This window comes from Ptychodera flava, chromosome 5 (genome assembly GCF_041260155.1).
Source record: "Ptychodera flava strain L36383 chromosome 5, AS_Pfla_20210202, whole genome shotgun sequence".
In the NCBI taxonomy this organism is placed as follows: domain Eukaryota; kingdom Metazoa; phylum Hemichordata; class Enteropneusta; family Ptychoderidae; genus Ptychodera; species Ptychodera flava.
This window is the reverse complement of record NC_091932.1, coordinates 39725430-39740167: the sequence shown is the minus strand read 5'-3', so window position 1 is coordinate 39740167 and position 14738 is coordinate 39725430. Positions and strand designations below refer to the sequence as shown.

The window sequence follows — 14738 nt, the reverse complement described above, 5'->3', positions numbered from 1 at the left end:
GCTGTTCGGCGTACGTGTATGTGTTCGTTTTTTAATCGATAATTTACCTTGTCGCCCTCTGTATTTCGGGATAAGGTAGAGAAGATGATTTGACATAAGGTTCTCCCTAAAAGCAAGTCACTGTGACTTTTTCCATTTGCAGGTCATAGGTGGAGACGTAAGATACAATGGTTTACTGCCAAACGTGTGCTCTGATTCTATGGGGCCGGACTTTCATATGCAGCCCACACAGCAGAACCATCATTTTTCTAGGTGGAATCGAAGAAATTAAATTGAGTTAGTAATTTTTGACCATTTCACATTTTTAAGCTCATTTGCATAATTTGGGCAATGCAAACTTTATTTGATCAAAATCCCATCTATAGCCTAGTTTGCATCCACACACCAAATACCAAGCTAAAAAGTGTAGTGGTTCGTGAGTTTTGATGTTGACAGACATACTATACGTACATATATACATAGTATACACACATACATACAGACGCCACCGACTTCAGCTTTGTGACAACCTCACATTGGTATACCAAATGTGAGCTAAAAATGATTAACCTTATCAAATGTCTTTTCGCCATCAAGGAAGCATACATAAACCGATCTGCTGTTTTTCCTATAATATTTTATTGTTTCTTTTAAGAGAAAAACACACATATCAGTACCGTGCTTCCCTCTTAAAACAAACTGGTATCCTGAGGTTGTAAGTTGTGTTTCACAAAGATTCAGCAGAACACACTACAAAATTTTGGATAATTTTCAATGCAATTGGCTGGCAATTACTCTTGCTTGACAAATCACCCATTTTGTCTTTCACTAAATGCACAAGAATAACATTCATGAGATTTTCGGGTACAAAGCCGTGCACTATCATCCAAGAGAAACACATTGCATATACATATATATATGTGTGTGTGTGTCTGTGTGTGTGTGTGTGTCTGTCTATGTGTCAGCCCTGCATATGATGCAGTGTGTTCCTGGTGTTATCCTACCTCCCACCACAGCCCTGCTGACTCTCATATGCAAACACGGCAACCACTGTTCTGATTTGGACCGTGCACAAAAAACTACCTTTTCTAACTATTTGTTGGCCGAAATCAACTCGATTCCGCTCTATCCCTACCCAAATAACTCAATTACTCACAGACTGCAAAACGTTTTCTCCCATGGCATCCCAATTCGTTAGTTTACCAGTGATTCACAGTCAAGGGTCCAGTGGCTGGCCATATCTTGCATGAATGTATAGCCACTGGACTCTTGACCATGAATCGCTGGTAAACTAATGGTTTGGGACGTCAAAAGAGCAAATTATTTTGCAGTCTGTGAGCAATTGAGTTATTCAAGTAGGCATAGAGTGAGTTGATTTCGGCAGAAAATAGTTCGTAAAGGTAGTTTTTGGTGCGCGGTCCAAATCCAGGCTGCCATCACCGTGTTTGCCAATGAAAGTCAGCAGGGCTGTAGTGGGAGGCCATATAACGCTGGGAACACACAGCATCGTACGCAGGGCCAATATGTGTGTGTGTGTGTGTGTGAATGTTGGCATCAAAGAAATGTATCAAGAATTCCATAATAAACCACTAATTTTGTGAGTGCATGATACAACATGGTACCACAACAACATAAGGTCATTAAATATATTCCTTTATTTAACCTTTATGAGATACATATTTTTCCATTTTAATAACTACAGAATCTTCATTAAAAAGCTGTACAGTAATCTCAAAGCAGAAGTCAAATAATATTTACATAATTCCTGAGAATAAAATTTGTCCACTTGTAATGTATAGGCATCACCAAGTTGAAGTGTTAGGTGTTATTTTATGTATTTTCAAGCATTTTATGATTTTCCACAAATGTCTAGTAGACCTTAGGTGGACAAAAGGTACTTCTGTGTACTTGTTAGTAAACAAATGGAATCAATGCTTTCCGTCTATTTGGATAGTCTTCAAAATGCTCCTTATACCTGTTGAAATGGAACAGAATTAAAATGATCAGTTTGCTTGATATTTTGTTGTGTTCTTGAATGTGACACTTATGATAAGAAGACACCCCTACATGTAGATACTTTGCAGTCCATGAATTTGAACAATGTACATCGTTGTAATCAAAGTACAGCAGATAAGTTGTGTTTCTGGTCATGCATCTGTACTATTTTATGATTGTACTGTACTGTACTGTACTGCACTGTACTGTACTGTACTGCACTGCACTGCACTGCACTGCACTGTACTGTACTGTACTGTACTGTACCGTATATTTTATCAGATGACAAAAAGCAATAACAAATATTCAAGGGTCAAAGTCTGCCATCTGATGGGGTCATGGAAAATACTTCTATCTGAACTAGTCTAGTCCATGGCCTGGGTAAATATACATCACAGTATATCAGAAGAAGTGTGCATCGACGGCGGAGTGACGTCATATGTTGCATCAACATGTTAAATATTAGGCATCATGATTTTGGGACGAGAACAGGAATTTGTATTTTTGACAAACAGAACACTAATGGTAAAAATATGTCATAAATTACACCAAGTGAAGCTTTACATTATTCTTCCGATAACAGTATTAAACTTTACTTGAGCTTGAGAAAAAGAGACAAATTGCACATGTATGCAATAGGGAACTTACCATGTATGATTGTGTTTAGAACGGGGAATAAAAGTGGAGCAACCAAATAACAACCAAACACATCCAGCCAAAGACCATGTTCCAAGAGCCCATCCCGTCCATTCTAACATCTCACCAAAGTAGTTTGGGCATGAGATCACTTCAAACAAACCCCCATATGGTATGTGATAGCCTTGATTATCTATGACACAAAATTTTGAACAGAAATTTACTTAACCATTTCTAGTTCTTTAAACATCTTACCATTACAATAATATAACATTTATAAATTTTAATCCTCATAGGTCCTTGTACATCTTCATCTATCCATGAAAGACAATAGTAGTGAACCTGTCTGGTAGTGACTGGGTCAAAGGTCATATGTCATAAGATATGCATGCCTGATGTTTGTATTTACTACCAGTTACTATTTTACTGTAAAACCATCAATGGTCTCTACTTATAGTCACTGTGGTGGCAGGTTTTGACCACAGTTTTGATCAAACAGTGAAGTTATACATAGAGAATGTAAAAGGAAAACACTTATCTGGACATTTTAGCTTAACATCAACTCTACTGAAATAAAATGTTACAGTACGGGAATGGTGGCATGGGACACACAAGACTGACAACCCATACCTATTAATGTCAGCTGACATGTATTGTCTCACAGTAAAATGGAAGTCTTTGCACTCTGATGGAAGTGAGGAAATGAATGATGCAAATGGTTTTACCTCCTTGGTTTCTCAGCCTTCGAAGTTTTGCATCAGCCCACTTGTTGATAATATACCCAACAACAAACAAAATTATCCCAAGTATGAACCTAGGATCACTGGAAATAAAATGACAAAACAATTTTACAATTTTTGATCTGGTGTTCAACAAACTTCTTGTATGTAAATGTTTCATGACTGTACTGATGATAGCAATACTTTTATGGCTCTGTACGGAACAAACATTACTGCATATATGAGCTCTTTATTTTATCTTCAAAACTAAATAAGATCAAACTTCCCAACCGATGTCTAATACTGTCACCAATGTTTACATAGGAGTATATACTTTTCAAGCTGCAAAGACTAGACAAAAACTTTGTAAGGGGCCGTCGATAATAAAAGCTGACGCACGACAAACGTAATTCTTTCGTTGGGGCGGGGGGGGAGGGGGTAAAAGCTCATTTCGTTTTGTGTGCGTCAATTTCGCATAAGGATTTTCTATTGTTTTCGAAGTGCAACTTTGCAGCGAGAACGCAAAACTACCTTCGCGTTCATCGAGAACAGAATGGCCACAAAATACGGAGACAGAAAAGACAACGAAAAGACATGAATGTGAAATAAAAACTTCTATGCTTTTTCAACGTAAAACATATATGTGAAACATTTTCCTACGTGCGAAATACATTAAAATGTTCCGTCTTAAAAAGTGGAACGTGCAAAGCGGAGGTTTTATTAATTAATGTGCCCTTCCGGTATTTTTTCATGGGCGTGCGGATCGGAGAGGTGCGTGTGGGTTTGCCAGAAACGGCATCATAATACGAAATTGATTTCGCATAAGAACTTTCGTTTTAAGGGGGGAGGGAGGGGGTTTCAAGTAAAACGAAGGCATTACGTTTCTTGTGCGTCAGCTTTTATCGACGGCCCCTAAGTGATCTAAAACTTTATCAATAACTGTTGAATAATCAAAATAATGATGAAATGGAAACCTCTAATCCTTACTAATATTAATTACTCGTAGTAATTACCAGTGTAGGAGATCTGAACTATTACTAGTAGTAATTACCAGTATACAAGATCTAAACTACTTACTACTGATAATTACCAGTGTAGGAGATCTGAACTATTAACTAGTAGTAATTACCAGTATACAAGATCTAAACTACTTACTACTGGTAATTACCAGTGTAGGAGATCTGAACTATTAACTAGTAGTAATTACCAGTATACAAGATCTAAACTATTTACTACTGATAATTACCAGTGTAGGAGATCTGAACTATTAACTAGTAGTAATTACCAGTATACAAGATCTAAACTACTTACTACTGATAATTACCAGTGTAGGAGATCTGAACTATTAACTAGTAGTAATTACCAGTATACAAGATCTAAACTACTTACTACTGATAATTACCAGTGTAGGAGATCTGAACTATTAACAAGTAGTAATTACCAGTATACAAGATCTAAACTACTTACTACTGATATTACCAGTGTAGGAGATCTGAACTATTAACTAGTAGTAATTACCAGTATACAAGATCTAAACTACTTACTACTGATAATTACCAGTGTAGGAGATCTGAACTATTTACCAATAGTAATTACCAATGTAGGAGATTTAAACTACTTACTAGAAATAATTATCAGCGTAAACTGCTGAACCAATCCAATCAGAACAGACAAAACTGAAGATCAGATTTGGGAAGAGACCACCCAGTGTGATTCTGAAAATGAAAATTGATTTAAGAAGTATAAAATCAAAGGCATACTGAAGATGAGAAATCACCAATCAGTAAATCTTCAAATAACCTAATGATATTGAGGTTCTTGTCTTTTAGTTTCTTTCACAACTCTGAAAACCAATGGTATATCAAATTAGTGTTTTTTAACTTGCTCATTCCAAAGTCCCTGTAAACACGCAGGTCCAAAGTCCCTATTGATGACAATGGATTTTGGCCAAACCATGATGTTGAAACAGTTAAAGAAATAAAACTTGTTTATACTTGCCCTAATGATACTTCTTTCTGGCTGTATCTCATGAGGAGTGGATGGATGATGCCTCTGTGGATGTAATGTAAAAGCCATAACCATAGAAATGTCTGATTTGTGTATCCAAAGCGTGCATCTTCACTACCATACAAGAAGTATACCTACAAACAAACATATGAGAGAAAGTGTTACACATTGATTTTCAGCTCCTTCACATCAAGGGACCCTAAACTCAATATCTGCTTCAGCTTGATGGTGATGATGAAGATAATGATAAATGTGATGATCAATGTTGATGATATGATAATGTTTTTAATGATGTAATAATAAATATTATGAATTTGGTAAAGACAAATGGAAGTGACAAATGATGAAATGATGATGATGATGATGATGATGATGATGTTGTTGTTGTTGTTAATGGTGATGATGATGCTGATGATGATGCTCATGATGAAGACGAGATGATGGTGATGATGATGATAATGCTGATGATGATTATGATGACGACAATGATGTAGTGGAAGACTGTCAGTGTCAAAAAAAAAAAAGATTGACAATATAATACAGCAGACTTTTTGTGGCTCACTGAATCTACAAATAAAAGACTGTAGAAAACAAAGAATACACACACATACCAAAATAAACAGAATCACACCAGGGATAAAATCTGACACGATGTGACCAAGCCTCTGATTGATCATTGGTCCCCAAGAGTCATGTGACTGCTGGTGTCTTCCATAAGGCGCTGGTTTCATACACTGAACAACCATTGATACCACTGCCAGCACGAAGCCTAGAATGACAAACCCATAGTGGATCCAGAAATGGATAGAGTCCACATCAAATGTCCATGGTATTGCCTGAAAATATGGTGATTTTCAAAGTTTAACGTGAGAAAAAGGTGTATGATATAGTAAAATAGAGGCCTTGAAATTAATAGAGTAAAACTAGTGTCTGACAACAAGGGCAACACATCTTGTCTAGAATTTCCCCGCAGGTATGGTCAGGGGTTTGTGGAGGGACCGTGTTTTGGTACACTTCACACTTGCCCATGTCTTGTGTACAGAAACCAAGGAGAGGTTCTACTGAACTACATATGAATGATGCAGTAATAATAGCTCTGCATGGCAGGGCTGTGTGTTACCGGCGTTATACTGCCTCCCATAATGCCAGTAACACTCTGCCATGCAGAGCTACAGTAATAAATACACTTTTGAAAGTGTCCACTAATTTTGAATTTGAATCATTTTCATCGTATGATGAAAACGATGCGTTTTAGATGAAAACGGTGCGTTTTAGATGAAACCTTCTAGTATTCGATGATCACGCAGAAACCACAGGCTGAAACTTCCATCACTAGTTAGTATCACTATCAGTGTCACTGTTAAAAAGTGGGCGGTGTATACTCTCATGTTTGGATCCATCATTCCATTGCCGACACCTACCTCAAACACTGCCATCGTCTAATTTCGACGACTTATGTACTTTGTAGTCTCAAAGGGCAGATTTATAACGTTGGTACTTGTCAGCTGTTCTAGAAACCGGCTGTGTACGGGATGAATTGTGCTCAGTTTCGATTATCTTCAGTTGACTGATCAGCTGGTCTAGTAAACGGTGTGTAATATACTTTTTCATTGGCCCATCGTTACCAATTTGACCAATGAACACAAGTCTAGGAACGTGAAACGAGTCTGTGACCTTTGACCGTGCAAGGGAGGAGTGTCGTCTGGATGCATTGCTCTGCTGCCACTGAAGACAAGAACTTGAACGAGAGGTTTTATTACGAAACTCATGATGGCAGAGCCTTCAAAAATTCACGATTTGCAGTTGCGTTGGTTAATGACTGATTTGAGAATGTGTTTTAGTGACGATAAATCGAAAGAGGACACGTCCGGGATGGATCTTTTGACGACCTGTAAACAGCTGTTTCCGACCATAAGTCGAAATTCTGGAGTAGCAGACGCCATCACATCAACACCAAGTGAAGAAATGACAGTTAACAGCCTTGGACTTTGCCTTTGTGTGCTTGAATCAGACCAAACGCCAAAAATTGGACCTATTACGCAAGATCTGTGCTCGAAGATAATCGAAACTTTAGGAATTTATCTACAACAGTCGACGAACCTGCAGCACACAAAGTCAACGATTCCCTTCCCAAGTTGCCAACCGTTGGCGTATGCAGAGTTCGTACTGAAGTATTGTCGTTTGGTTTCCGGTGGAGCAACAGCAGACGAACATGTTGTGGATGTATGGACGCAGCTAGCCAGACCAGTTGCAGACTGGTTGCAAGCAGCATGCATTGGTAAAGCCCCCGATTCTGAAATCGCCAATCCAGCTACTATTACCCGGGCGCTAAACCTTTAGGCTACATTCACAAAACCCTGGGGGGATTTGAAAATATCAAGGGTATGTGGGGGGGGGGGCACTTAAAGGGTTTGGGAACTTAAAGGGGGGGGGGGGTCGAAACGAAACTGTCTCTGATTGATATGAAACATGTGTTGGGTTGTCCATTTATGAGTATTATTTAACTTTTGGCTAAATTTTGGTGGTTTTGTTTCGTGTATCAACTGCAGTTTCTTGTTCTACTCCCTCAAGTATGATGAAGACTATCAACACAGCCATGACCGAACAGTCGGCAATTTTACTGTTCAATATTTAATTCAAGTCTTGACTAGAATTAATTTGTCATCAATAACAATGATTATGATCTTTATACATATACAAAGTATTTTGCCAAACAGAATATTTTGAATATTTGTTATTCCAGCATGCTGTGGAGAGTGGAACAAGTGAGTGCAGTTCATACGGAAAACAAGATATGTTGAAAAATTGGCAAATCTCCCCTCCAGAGGTGCTTGTGAATGCTACCTAACCTTGCTTATAGTAGTTTTTATCCTGTCACCAAGGGGATGTAGGGATAAGGGGCTCAAAGAATTTTTGCCAAGGCATTACATAAGTTTAAATGCTGTCATGCTTTAGTACTTAGTGCAGATTCAATCTCACATTGAACCCAAACATCCACATACTTACATTCCCAGATTTATCTTTTAAAAATGTGCAATGCGTGAAGATTGACATATAAGTATAACAAAAATACATCACTGATGATAATTTATTTGCCATGGGTAAAAATATGTATTAGAATTCAAATTATTATTGTTATACTCATTTATAGAAACTTTACGAATATCTAATGACAGTTACAATAAATTGTTATCACTAAAGCATTTTCATGTTCTTCAGATCATGGAATATGCATGCATCCATACATTGGCACTTTTCACTGATGCGTCACTGTTGTTGTTCTTCAACAGATCACATTCAAGAAAATACAGAATGGAATCTTCCCATTCCAAAACCACACAACATTGAGGAAGTGAAGCTAGCCTGTGAAGAAAAAAGAAATGCAATATACAAAACATTTCATAATTATGATTTTGTGAATGATCATAAATTTCAAGCTGGCATCAGTAGCATACTATCAGCTAGTCAAGGTGATCAGTCCGTACTACAAGCCAAATTATTTTATTTTTCAAAGTGAGTATTATCCCTTAATTAACTTTTCTACCTTGTTTCTTTTCTGAAGGTCAAATTTAGCTAGGTAAAAACATACATTTGCATCAAATTTTTGTGTTCAAAGGATAGCTCATGCAGATTGACTTCAATTCCAGGTTATGTCTATTTTAGTGGAGACACTTTGGATACTTTCCAACCCTCAAAATTTGGACTCTCTGGCACTGTTGTGAACTCCTCTTAAAGAGAAGAGGAGAGTATTAATTTTTTTCACAACCTTGTTTTGTTAAAATTAAAAACTTAATCTTTCTCGTAAAATTAAGACAACCAGAGTGGCAGTAATTTTGAATCTCAAATACCTGTAGTAAATTTATTTGAAGCAATCTGCTTCTTGTATTCAAACTTTACATTTGAATTCCTGATTTTAGTTGAATTTGGTTCTTGATCAAATATGAACCTAAGTTTTGAAGTGTAAAGCTTTAAGTATCAAAGAGTGTGTTGCATAAACAGGGTTTGAAGGTCCATGTACAGCTAAATGGTTCTGCTTAATTTTCAGAATTCACCGACAGTTTGCATTCACTCTAGTTCAGAGGGTTTATTCTTCATACATGAAGTGTGTATATTCTTAAATAGCCCACATATTGTTCATCAGTAGTGCTCGTCAGCTTTTTTCATAATTGCAATATCAAATGTTGAAGTTGCAAGTCTGTTGACAAGGTTACCGGAACAGGAACCTGCATGTGATATTCAGTCTTTCCTTTTTATGATCGCTGAGGTAAACTTGGCAATCATGACTTTAATATCAAGAACATAGGACCAAAGTCCCTGAAGCTACTATAGACATGGATACAAAATTAAGTATTTCCTGACTGTATGAAATTATCTCACTAAGGTCATCCTAGGGACCTGTAAACCAAATATTAAAGCTGTCTGACCAGCGGTTTTGAAAAAACAAGTGACCCAACAGTTGACAGAGCTCTGCTGTGTTATGTAGAGAATAACTTTTTGTGACACATGTATTGATGAAGAAGGTGGATATCTTTGATAGCTCATTTCAGGATGGCCTGACCAAAAATGGCAAAATTAGCTGCAAAAATACAAATTGATGATTTCATCATAATTTCAATATATTACATTAAGATAAAGCCTAGGAACCTGTATACCAAATATCAAAGCTATCAGATGAGTAACTTTTGAGAAACAAATATTTTGACCAAAAATGGCAAAAATTGACCCAAAAATACAAAAATTGAAGATTTCATCAAATTTCAATATATCACACTAAGACAACCCCTAGGAACCTGTATACCAAATATCAAAGGCATCAGACAAGTAGTTTTTGAGAAACACATTTTTTGACCAAAAATGGCAAAAATTGCACCAAAAATACAAAATTGCAGATTTTGCCATATATTCAATATATCATATTTTATAGTTCATCTGTGGGGACCTGTATACCAATATAAAAACTGTCAGACGAGCAGTTTTGATGAAATAAATTTTTGACCAAAAATGACAAAAAAATTCCTTAAAAATACAGATTTGCATATTTCATCACAATTTGAACAAATCTAAGTTGGGTTATCCCTAGGGACCTGTGTGCCAAATAACAAAGCTGTCTGACCAGCCTTTATGAAGAAGAAGATTTTTTACCAAAAACACCTTTTTTGGCACTAATTTGCATATTTTCAACAACATCAAAAAAAAAGTTTCTCAAAATCATATTTTCATCTACACAACAAATATCAAATCTGTACTGTGGTTCTCAAAATATTTGAGTGGACGGACGTCTCACAAACGGACATACATACATACATACAGACTGACGACAGACGCCGGACGGATACCCATCCCAATAGCTTCTACAGACTATAGTCTATATAGCTAAAAAGTAGGATATTCAAATTACAGTTGCCATCAACTCATTGATATCTTTCTCATTTCAACAGATTTCATCACAAAGTATCTCTCAGTGAATATGAACAGTGGTTACAAGATAATTCCATGGATACAAAGGATGATGTAGTCAAGGCAACAAGTACAGGTGCAATGCTTGAGGAGTCAAAGCTTGAGCCAGAGGCATGTTCATCTTCTCAGGTCAATGAAACAGGACCACAATATCCGTCATCTTTCTTTGACCTGTTGCAGAAGATTGAAAAAGGGGAACCTCTGCCTGGAGTTGAGGAATTGAATATTCAACCAACAAACACATCACCACTGGAGTCCACCATGGATAGGAAACCAAAACCATGGCAAACCACGACACATTAGTTCCTGATGTATGAGATATTCTTGGAAGAACAATCTGTGTATTTGCTTTACTCTGACATTTGAGCAATGTGAAATTACTGTGTCAAAGCTTTGTGAAGTTCCCCTTCAAACTCAGATAAGATTTTACAAGTTACAAAAGAAGATTGTTTAAATATACATGTAAATATGAAAAGATTGAATAGTTTTATTCAACTGCCAATTTGTTCACAAATTTCAAAATAAATCTAGCAAGGATAAACTCGGCAGGAGTACGGCCGCGTTCATAAAAAATGGTGGGGGGGGGGGAGGGGGGGGGGGGGCTGGAGGATTTGCGATTGAAATCTAATTTTTTTTCAGATCCCCCCTCAATACTCTCAAAAATTTTCAAATCCCCCCCCTCAAATTACCATAGCCGCATATTTATTAGGAATGCACGCAGAGTAAAAATAAACATGTAATGTGTCATTCTGCACGCGGATGTTCAACACCTCTCATCAGCAGGTTGAAGAGCCATATACCTAGGGCAAGTTCTTAAATTGATTCATTTTTAAATGCATCGGTGGACTTTTTGGATTTATCAGTCTAAGCCGACTTGAGTTTATCCAACTCTGGCCAGTTCAATGGCACCAGCTGAAAAGCACACAAAATGACAATCATGAGAGAGTATGAAAATTGTGTATTCCTAGCTATGTTTAACCAAATTGTGAAAAAATGAGCACAGTGACCTACTGACTTTTTCTTTTCAAAAGTACAAGACATAGGCCTATTCAACTTAGATGCCACTTATGTTTTACAAAATTGACAATACTGGAAGGTTAAAATATTCCATGATATTAATGTTTTAATCTCAGAAATTTTGGGTGTAATAATGGCAATTTTGATAAAAAATAAATGATTCCATTTAGTCACACATTTTTCCATCAAAATTCGAGTGTTTACTGTTCAAAGTTTTACTTTTGTGTTATTGGTACAATGAGATGTGAAAATTTCATTCACTGCTTGAACTTGAAATGAATGGTTTTATATATTGATTTTAAGTGATTTTAGAAAAACTGACTTTTCATGATACATTTGTATAAGATCAAGTATGGTGACCCCATCTTTTTTCTAGAATATTTGATTGTTCTCATATGCCAGAATTCAAAAATCCATGGTAACTGTTATTCCCCTAGTCTTCTATGTGTTGCTGTCTGGCTGGATCTTGTGTACAAGTAGATGTATGTTTCACTGTCAATTGAGTGTCCTGTGACCAAAACTCTTCTTAAACTACATCAGAGTCAGAGCTACATATATTAGCTTATATATCACTGTCACTGCCAGTATGTAGTAGCAGGGCAGTAGTTGTATTAACTTTTTATTTTGACAATATTTTTGTTCAGTTTATACAATTGCGTTCTTGTTCTACTCCCTACAGCATGTTGAGCTGTCAAATATTCAGCTTGCCAATACAGCCTACGTGTACCGTGCATTTGTATCATTCAATTATCACCAATATTTAGACAAACGGGCTTTGTTGACAAACTGAATTTTGTGTTTTTCAGCATGCTGTAGAGAGACACCAAGAAACTGTGTTTGATACATTGCATAGAAATATTGAAAAATTATCAACAGTTGCAGCTCCTGCCCCATTACAAGGCCAACTTGTTTTACGAAAATTTAATGGCATTCATACATTTTTAGATTTTTTCGAGATTATAAAAGACATAAAATGTGACAAAACGGTTCTAGATTTTGTTTAATTATTACTAACATTAGAACCATTGGACGACATCAAAATGTTGGGAGTCAAAATATTTTCAGGTCCCCCCCCTATAGGCAGAGCAAAACTTTCAAGTCCCCCCCTCGACTACCCCAAAAATTTTCGAATCCCCCCTGAATTCCTCCAGCCCCCCCCTTCACCATTTTTTTTAACGCGGCCTTATTTATTAATTTACTTTAGTGGTGGGCAAAAATATTTATTTGGAATCAACTTTACCAGTGGAAATGCTGATTAGTCACTAAAGATGATGGCATTAAATGGTAGGCGATCTTTGCATCTTCCCCCATATAACTGATAGTAAAATTCACCCTCTGTTGAAGGGGATGATATAATTCTGTTCAGTTTCTATGAGCTAGGATGAAATCCTTGAGATGAAGTAGCCAGTTTAATTCTTCACTACTGTTTACTTAATTTTGAAATCCATCTTTGCCAGAGAAAAGAACAGGATCAGATCATTGCCATGTTGGAGTTGTATGATCAATATCATGATTGGCCAATCGTCATTAAACTTGCATTTGTATATTCCTAATAACAATGACAATCATTGCCGATGATTAGTTCAATTATCATATGATGTTAAACAAACTAACGTCTTTAAGGTGAAGTGTTTTTCTGTTAAAGATTGAAACAGAATTCCCTTTTTCCTGTGTCTGATGCTTTTATTAAATGTAAATTAATAAAAAGATCAGCATCAGTTTGCAAACTCACTTGAAAGCATCATTATTTTCAAAATGTCAAACTGTTGCGATAAGTAAACATGATAAGCAGCTTTGTTTACAGCTTCAATATCAATCAAGATTTTATTTGAAAGACATGTTATGATGGTGCATCACAGAGTGGTTTGGGAAAGGGTTAACACCTATAGTTAACATCATCGTGCACCATGTTTGGAGATATCTTCTCTGAATATCAGTGAAAGTTCAATTGTAAGTTATAATCAAAGTGAGACTTGAGTGGACACCGTTGGTCATCAGTATGTATTAGGGAGATGGTGCAGTGGCAAAGAATGTGAAATTTTCAGAAGAGTTACTTTCAGAATGTGCTTAGGAATACAATTCAGAATAACATTCAGACACTCACTATGTGAGATAATATTCTGTATATTCCAGAAGAGTCCTTTCAGAATGTGCTTTAGAATACAATTCAGAATAATATTCAGACACTCACTATGTGAGATAATATTCTGTATATTCTAGAAGTAACAAGTCATTGACAATGACATAGTCCCCACTTGTAATAGGAGTATTAGTCTTGATGGGGCAGGGAAATGAGGTCATTAAGAAGTATCACTGGAGTGTATATGTTCAGATCTATGGACACATAGGTCTATGTCATTGTTCCCATTTTGAAACATGAGGCATGTCTAAGTTATGGTTCTAAATCGGGAAAAAGATCAGACCTCTAGCTGTATTGGCCTGCCAAGAAATACATATGTGCATAATAAATGAGGTACAAGATGTGACATCTTAAGGTCTACTATCCTATCAAAATTGAAGCGTAAAGAACTTGTGGTTACTGAGTTATGCATATATATGCATATTCAAGGTCAAAGGTCATCAAGGTCACGTGACATTTTGAAAAAAAACCCCATTGTATTGCTAATTAATCCATATATGCCAAAATTCAGACCTCTAGCTCTATTGGCTTGCCCACAATTATATATGGGCATAATTAACGAGGTAAAGCATGTGTTGTCATAAGGTCTCCCATCCTACTAAATATAAAGGACATAGCACTTGTGGTTACTTATTTATTGACATAATCGTGTATTTTAGGTAAAAGGTTATCGAGGTCACATGACATTTTGTCAAAAAATTTCTATCCTATAGTCTGTCCCTATATACTAAAATCATACATTTACCTCTATTGGCTTGCTCAAAATTAGATATGTGCATAATTAATGA

The 14738-nt window shown here is 36.4% G+C and overlaps 2 protein-coding genes across 3 annotated transcripts; one reads left to right on the top strand and one right to left on the bottom strand.

The window, feature by feature from the left end:
- Nucleotides 1-1615: 1615 nt before the first annotated feature.
- On the bottom strand, nt 1616-6888 carry LOC139133910 (3-oxo-5-alpha-steroid 4-dehydrogenase 1-like). Of its 2 annotated transcripts, XM_070700691.1 has the most exons (7): nt 6758-6888; nt 5948-6172; nt 5328-5470; nt 4952-5044; nt 3336-3433; nt 2623-2803; nt 1616-1954 (listed from the first exon to the last, which is right to left on the bottom strand). In XM_070700691.1, the coding sequence occupies exons 1-7, from the start codon at nt 6770-6772 to the stop codon at nt 1891-1893; spliced, it is 819 nt and encodes a 272-aa protein (XP_070556792.1). In that variant the 5' UTR covers nt 6773-6888; the 3' UTR covers nt 1616-1890. The 2 variants fall into 2 exon arrangements, with proteins under 2 accessions (XP_070556792.1, XP_070556793.1); XM_070700692.1 differs by lacking the exon at nt 5948-6172.
- Nucleotides 6889-7018: 130 nt separating this feature from the next.
- On the top strand, nt 7019-13606 carry LOC139133909 (uncharacterized). The gene is made up of 3 exons (XM_070700690.1): nt 7019-7614; nt 8627-8849; nt 10775-13606. The coding sequence occupies exons 1-3, from the start codon at nt 7104-7106 to the stop codon at nt 11094-11096; spliced, it is 1056 nt and encodes a 351-aa protein (XP_070556791.1). The 5' UTR covers nt 7019-7103; the 3' UTR covers nt 11097-13606.
- Nucleotides 13607-14738: the final 1132 nt, after the last annotated feature.

Excerpts from the sequence above, each read along its gene's own strand:
- LOC139133910 (XM_070700691.1), bottom strand. Across the intron at positions 5,045-5,327 it reads CAGAAAGAAGTATCATTAGG|AATCACACTGGGTGGTCTCT; the intron begins GCAAGTATAAAC and ends TTTCATTTTCAG. Across the intron at positions 2,804-3,335 it reads AAGGCTGAGAAACCAAGGAG|ATAATCAAGGCTATCACATA; the intron begins GTAAAACCATTT and ends TTTGTGTCATAG.
- LOC139133909 (XM_070700690.1), top strand. The coding sequence starts at position 7,104 with ATGATGGCAGAGCCTTCAAAAATTCACGATTTGCAGTTGCGTTGGTTA. Across the intron at positions 7,615-8,626 it reads GTTGCAAGCAGCATGCATTG|ATCACATTCAAGAAAATACA; the intron begins GTAAAGCCCCCG and ends GTTCTTCAACAG. Across the intron at positions 8,850-10,774 it reads AAATTATTTTATTTTTCAAA|ATTTCATCACAAAGTATCTC; the intron begins GTGAGTATTATC and ends TCATTTCAACAG.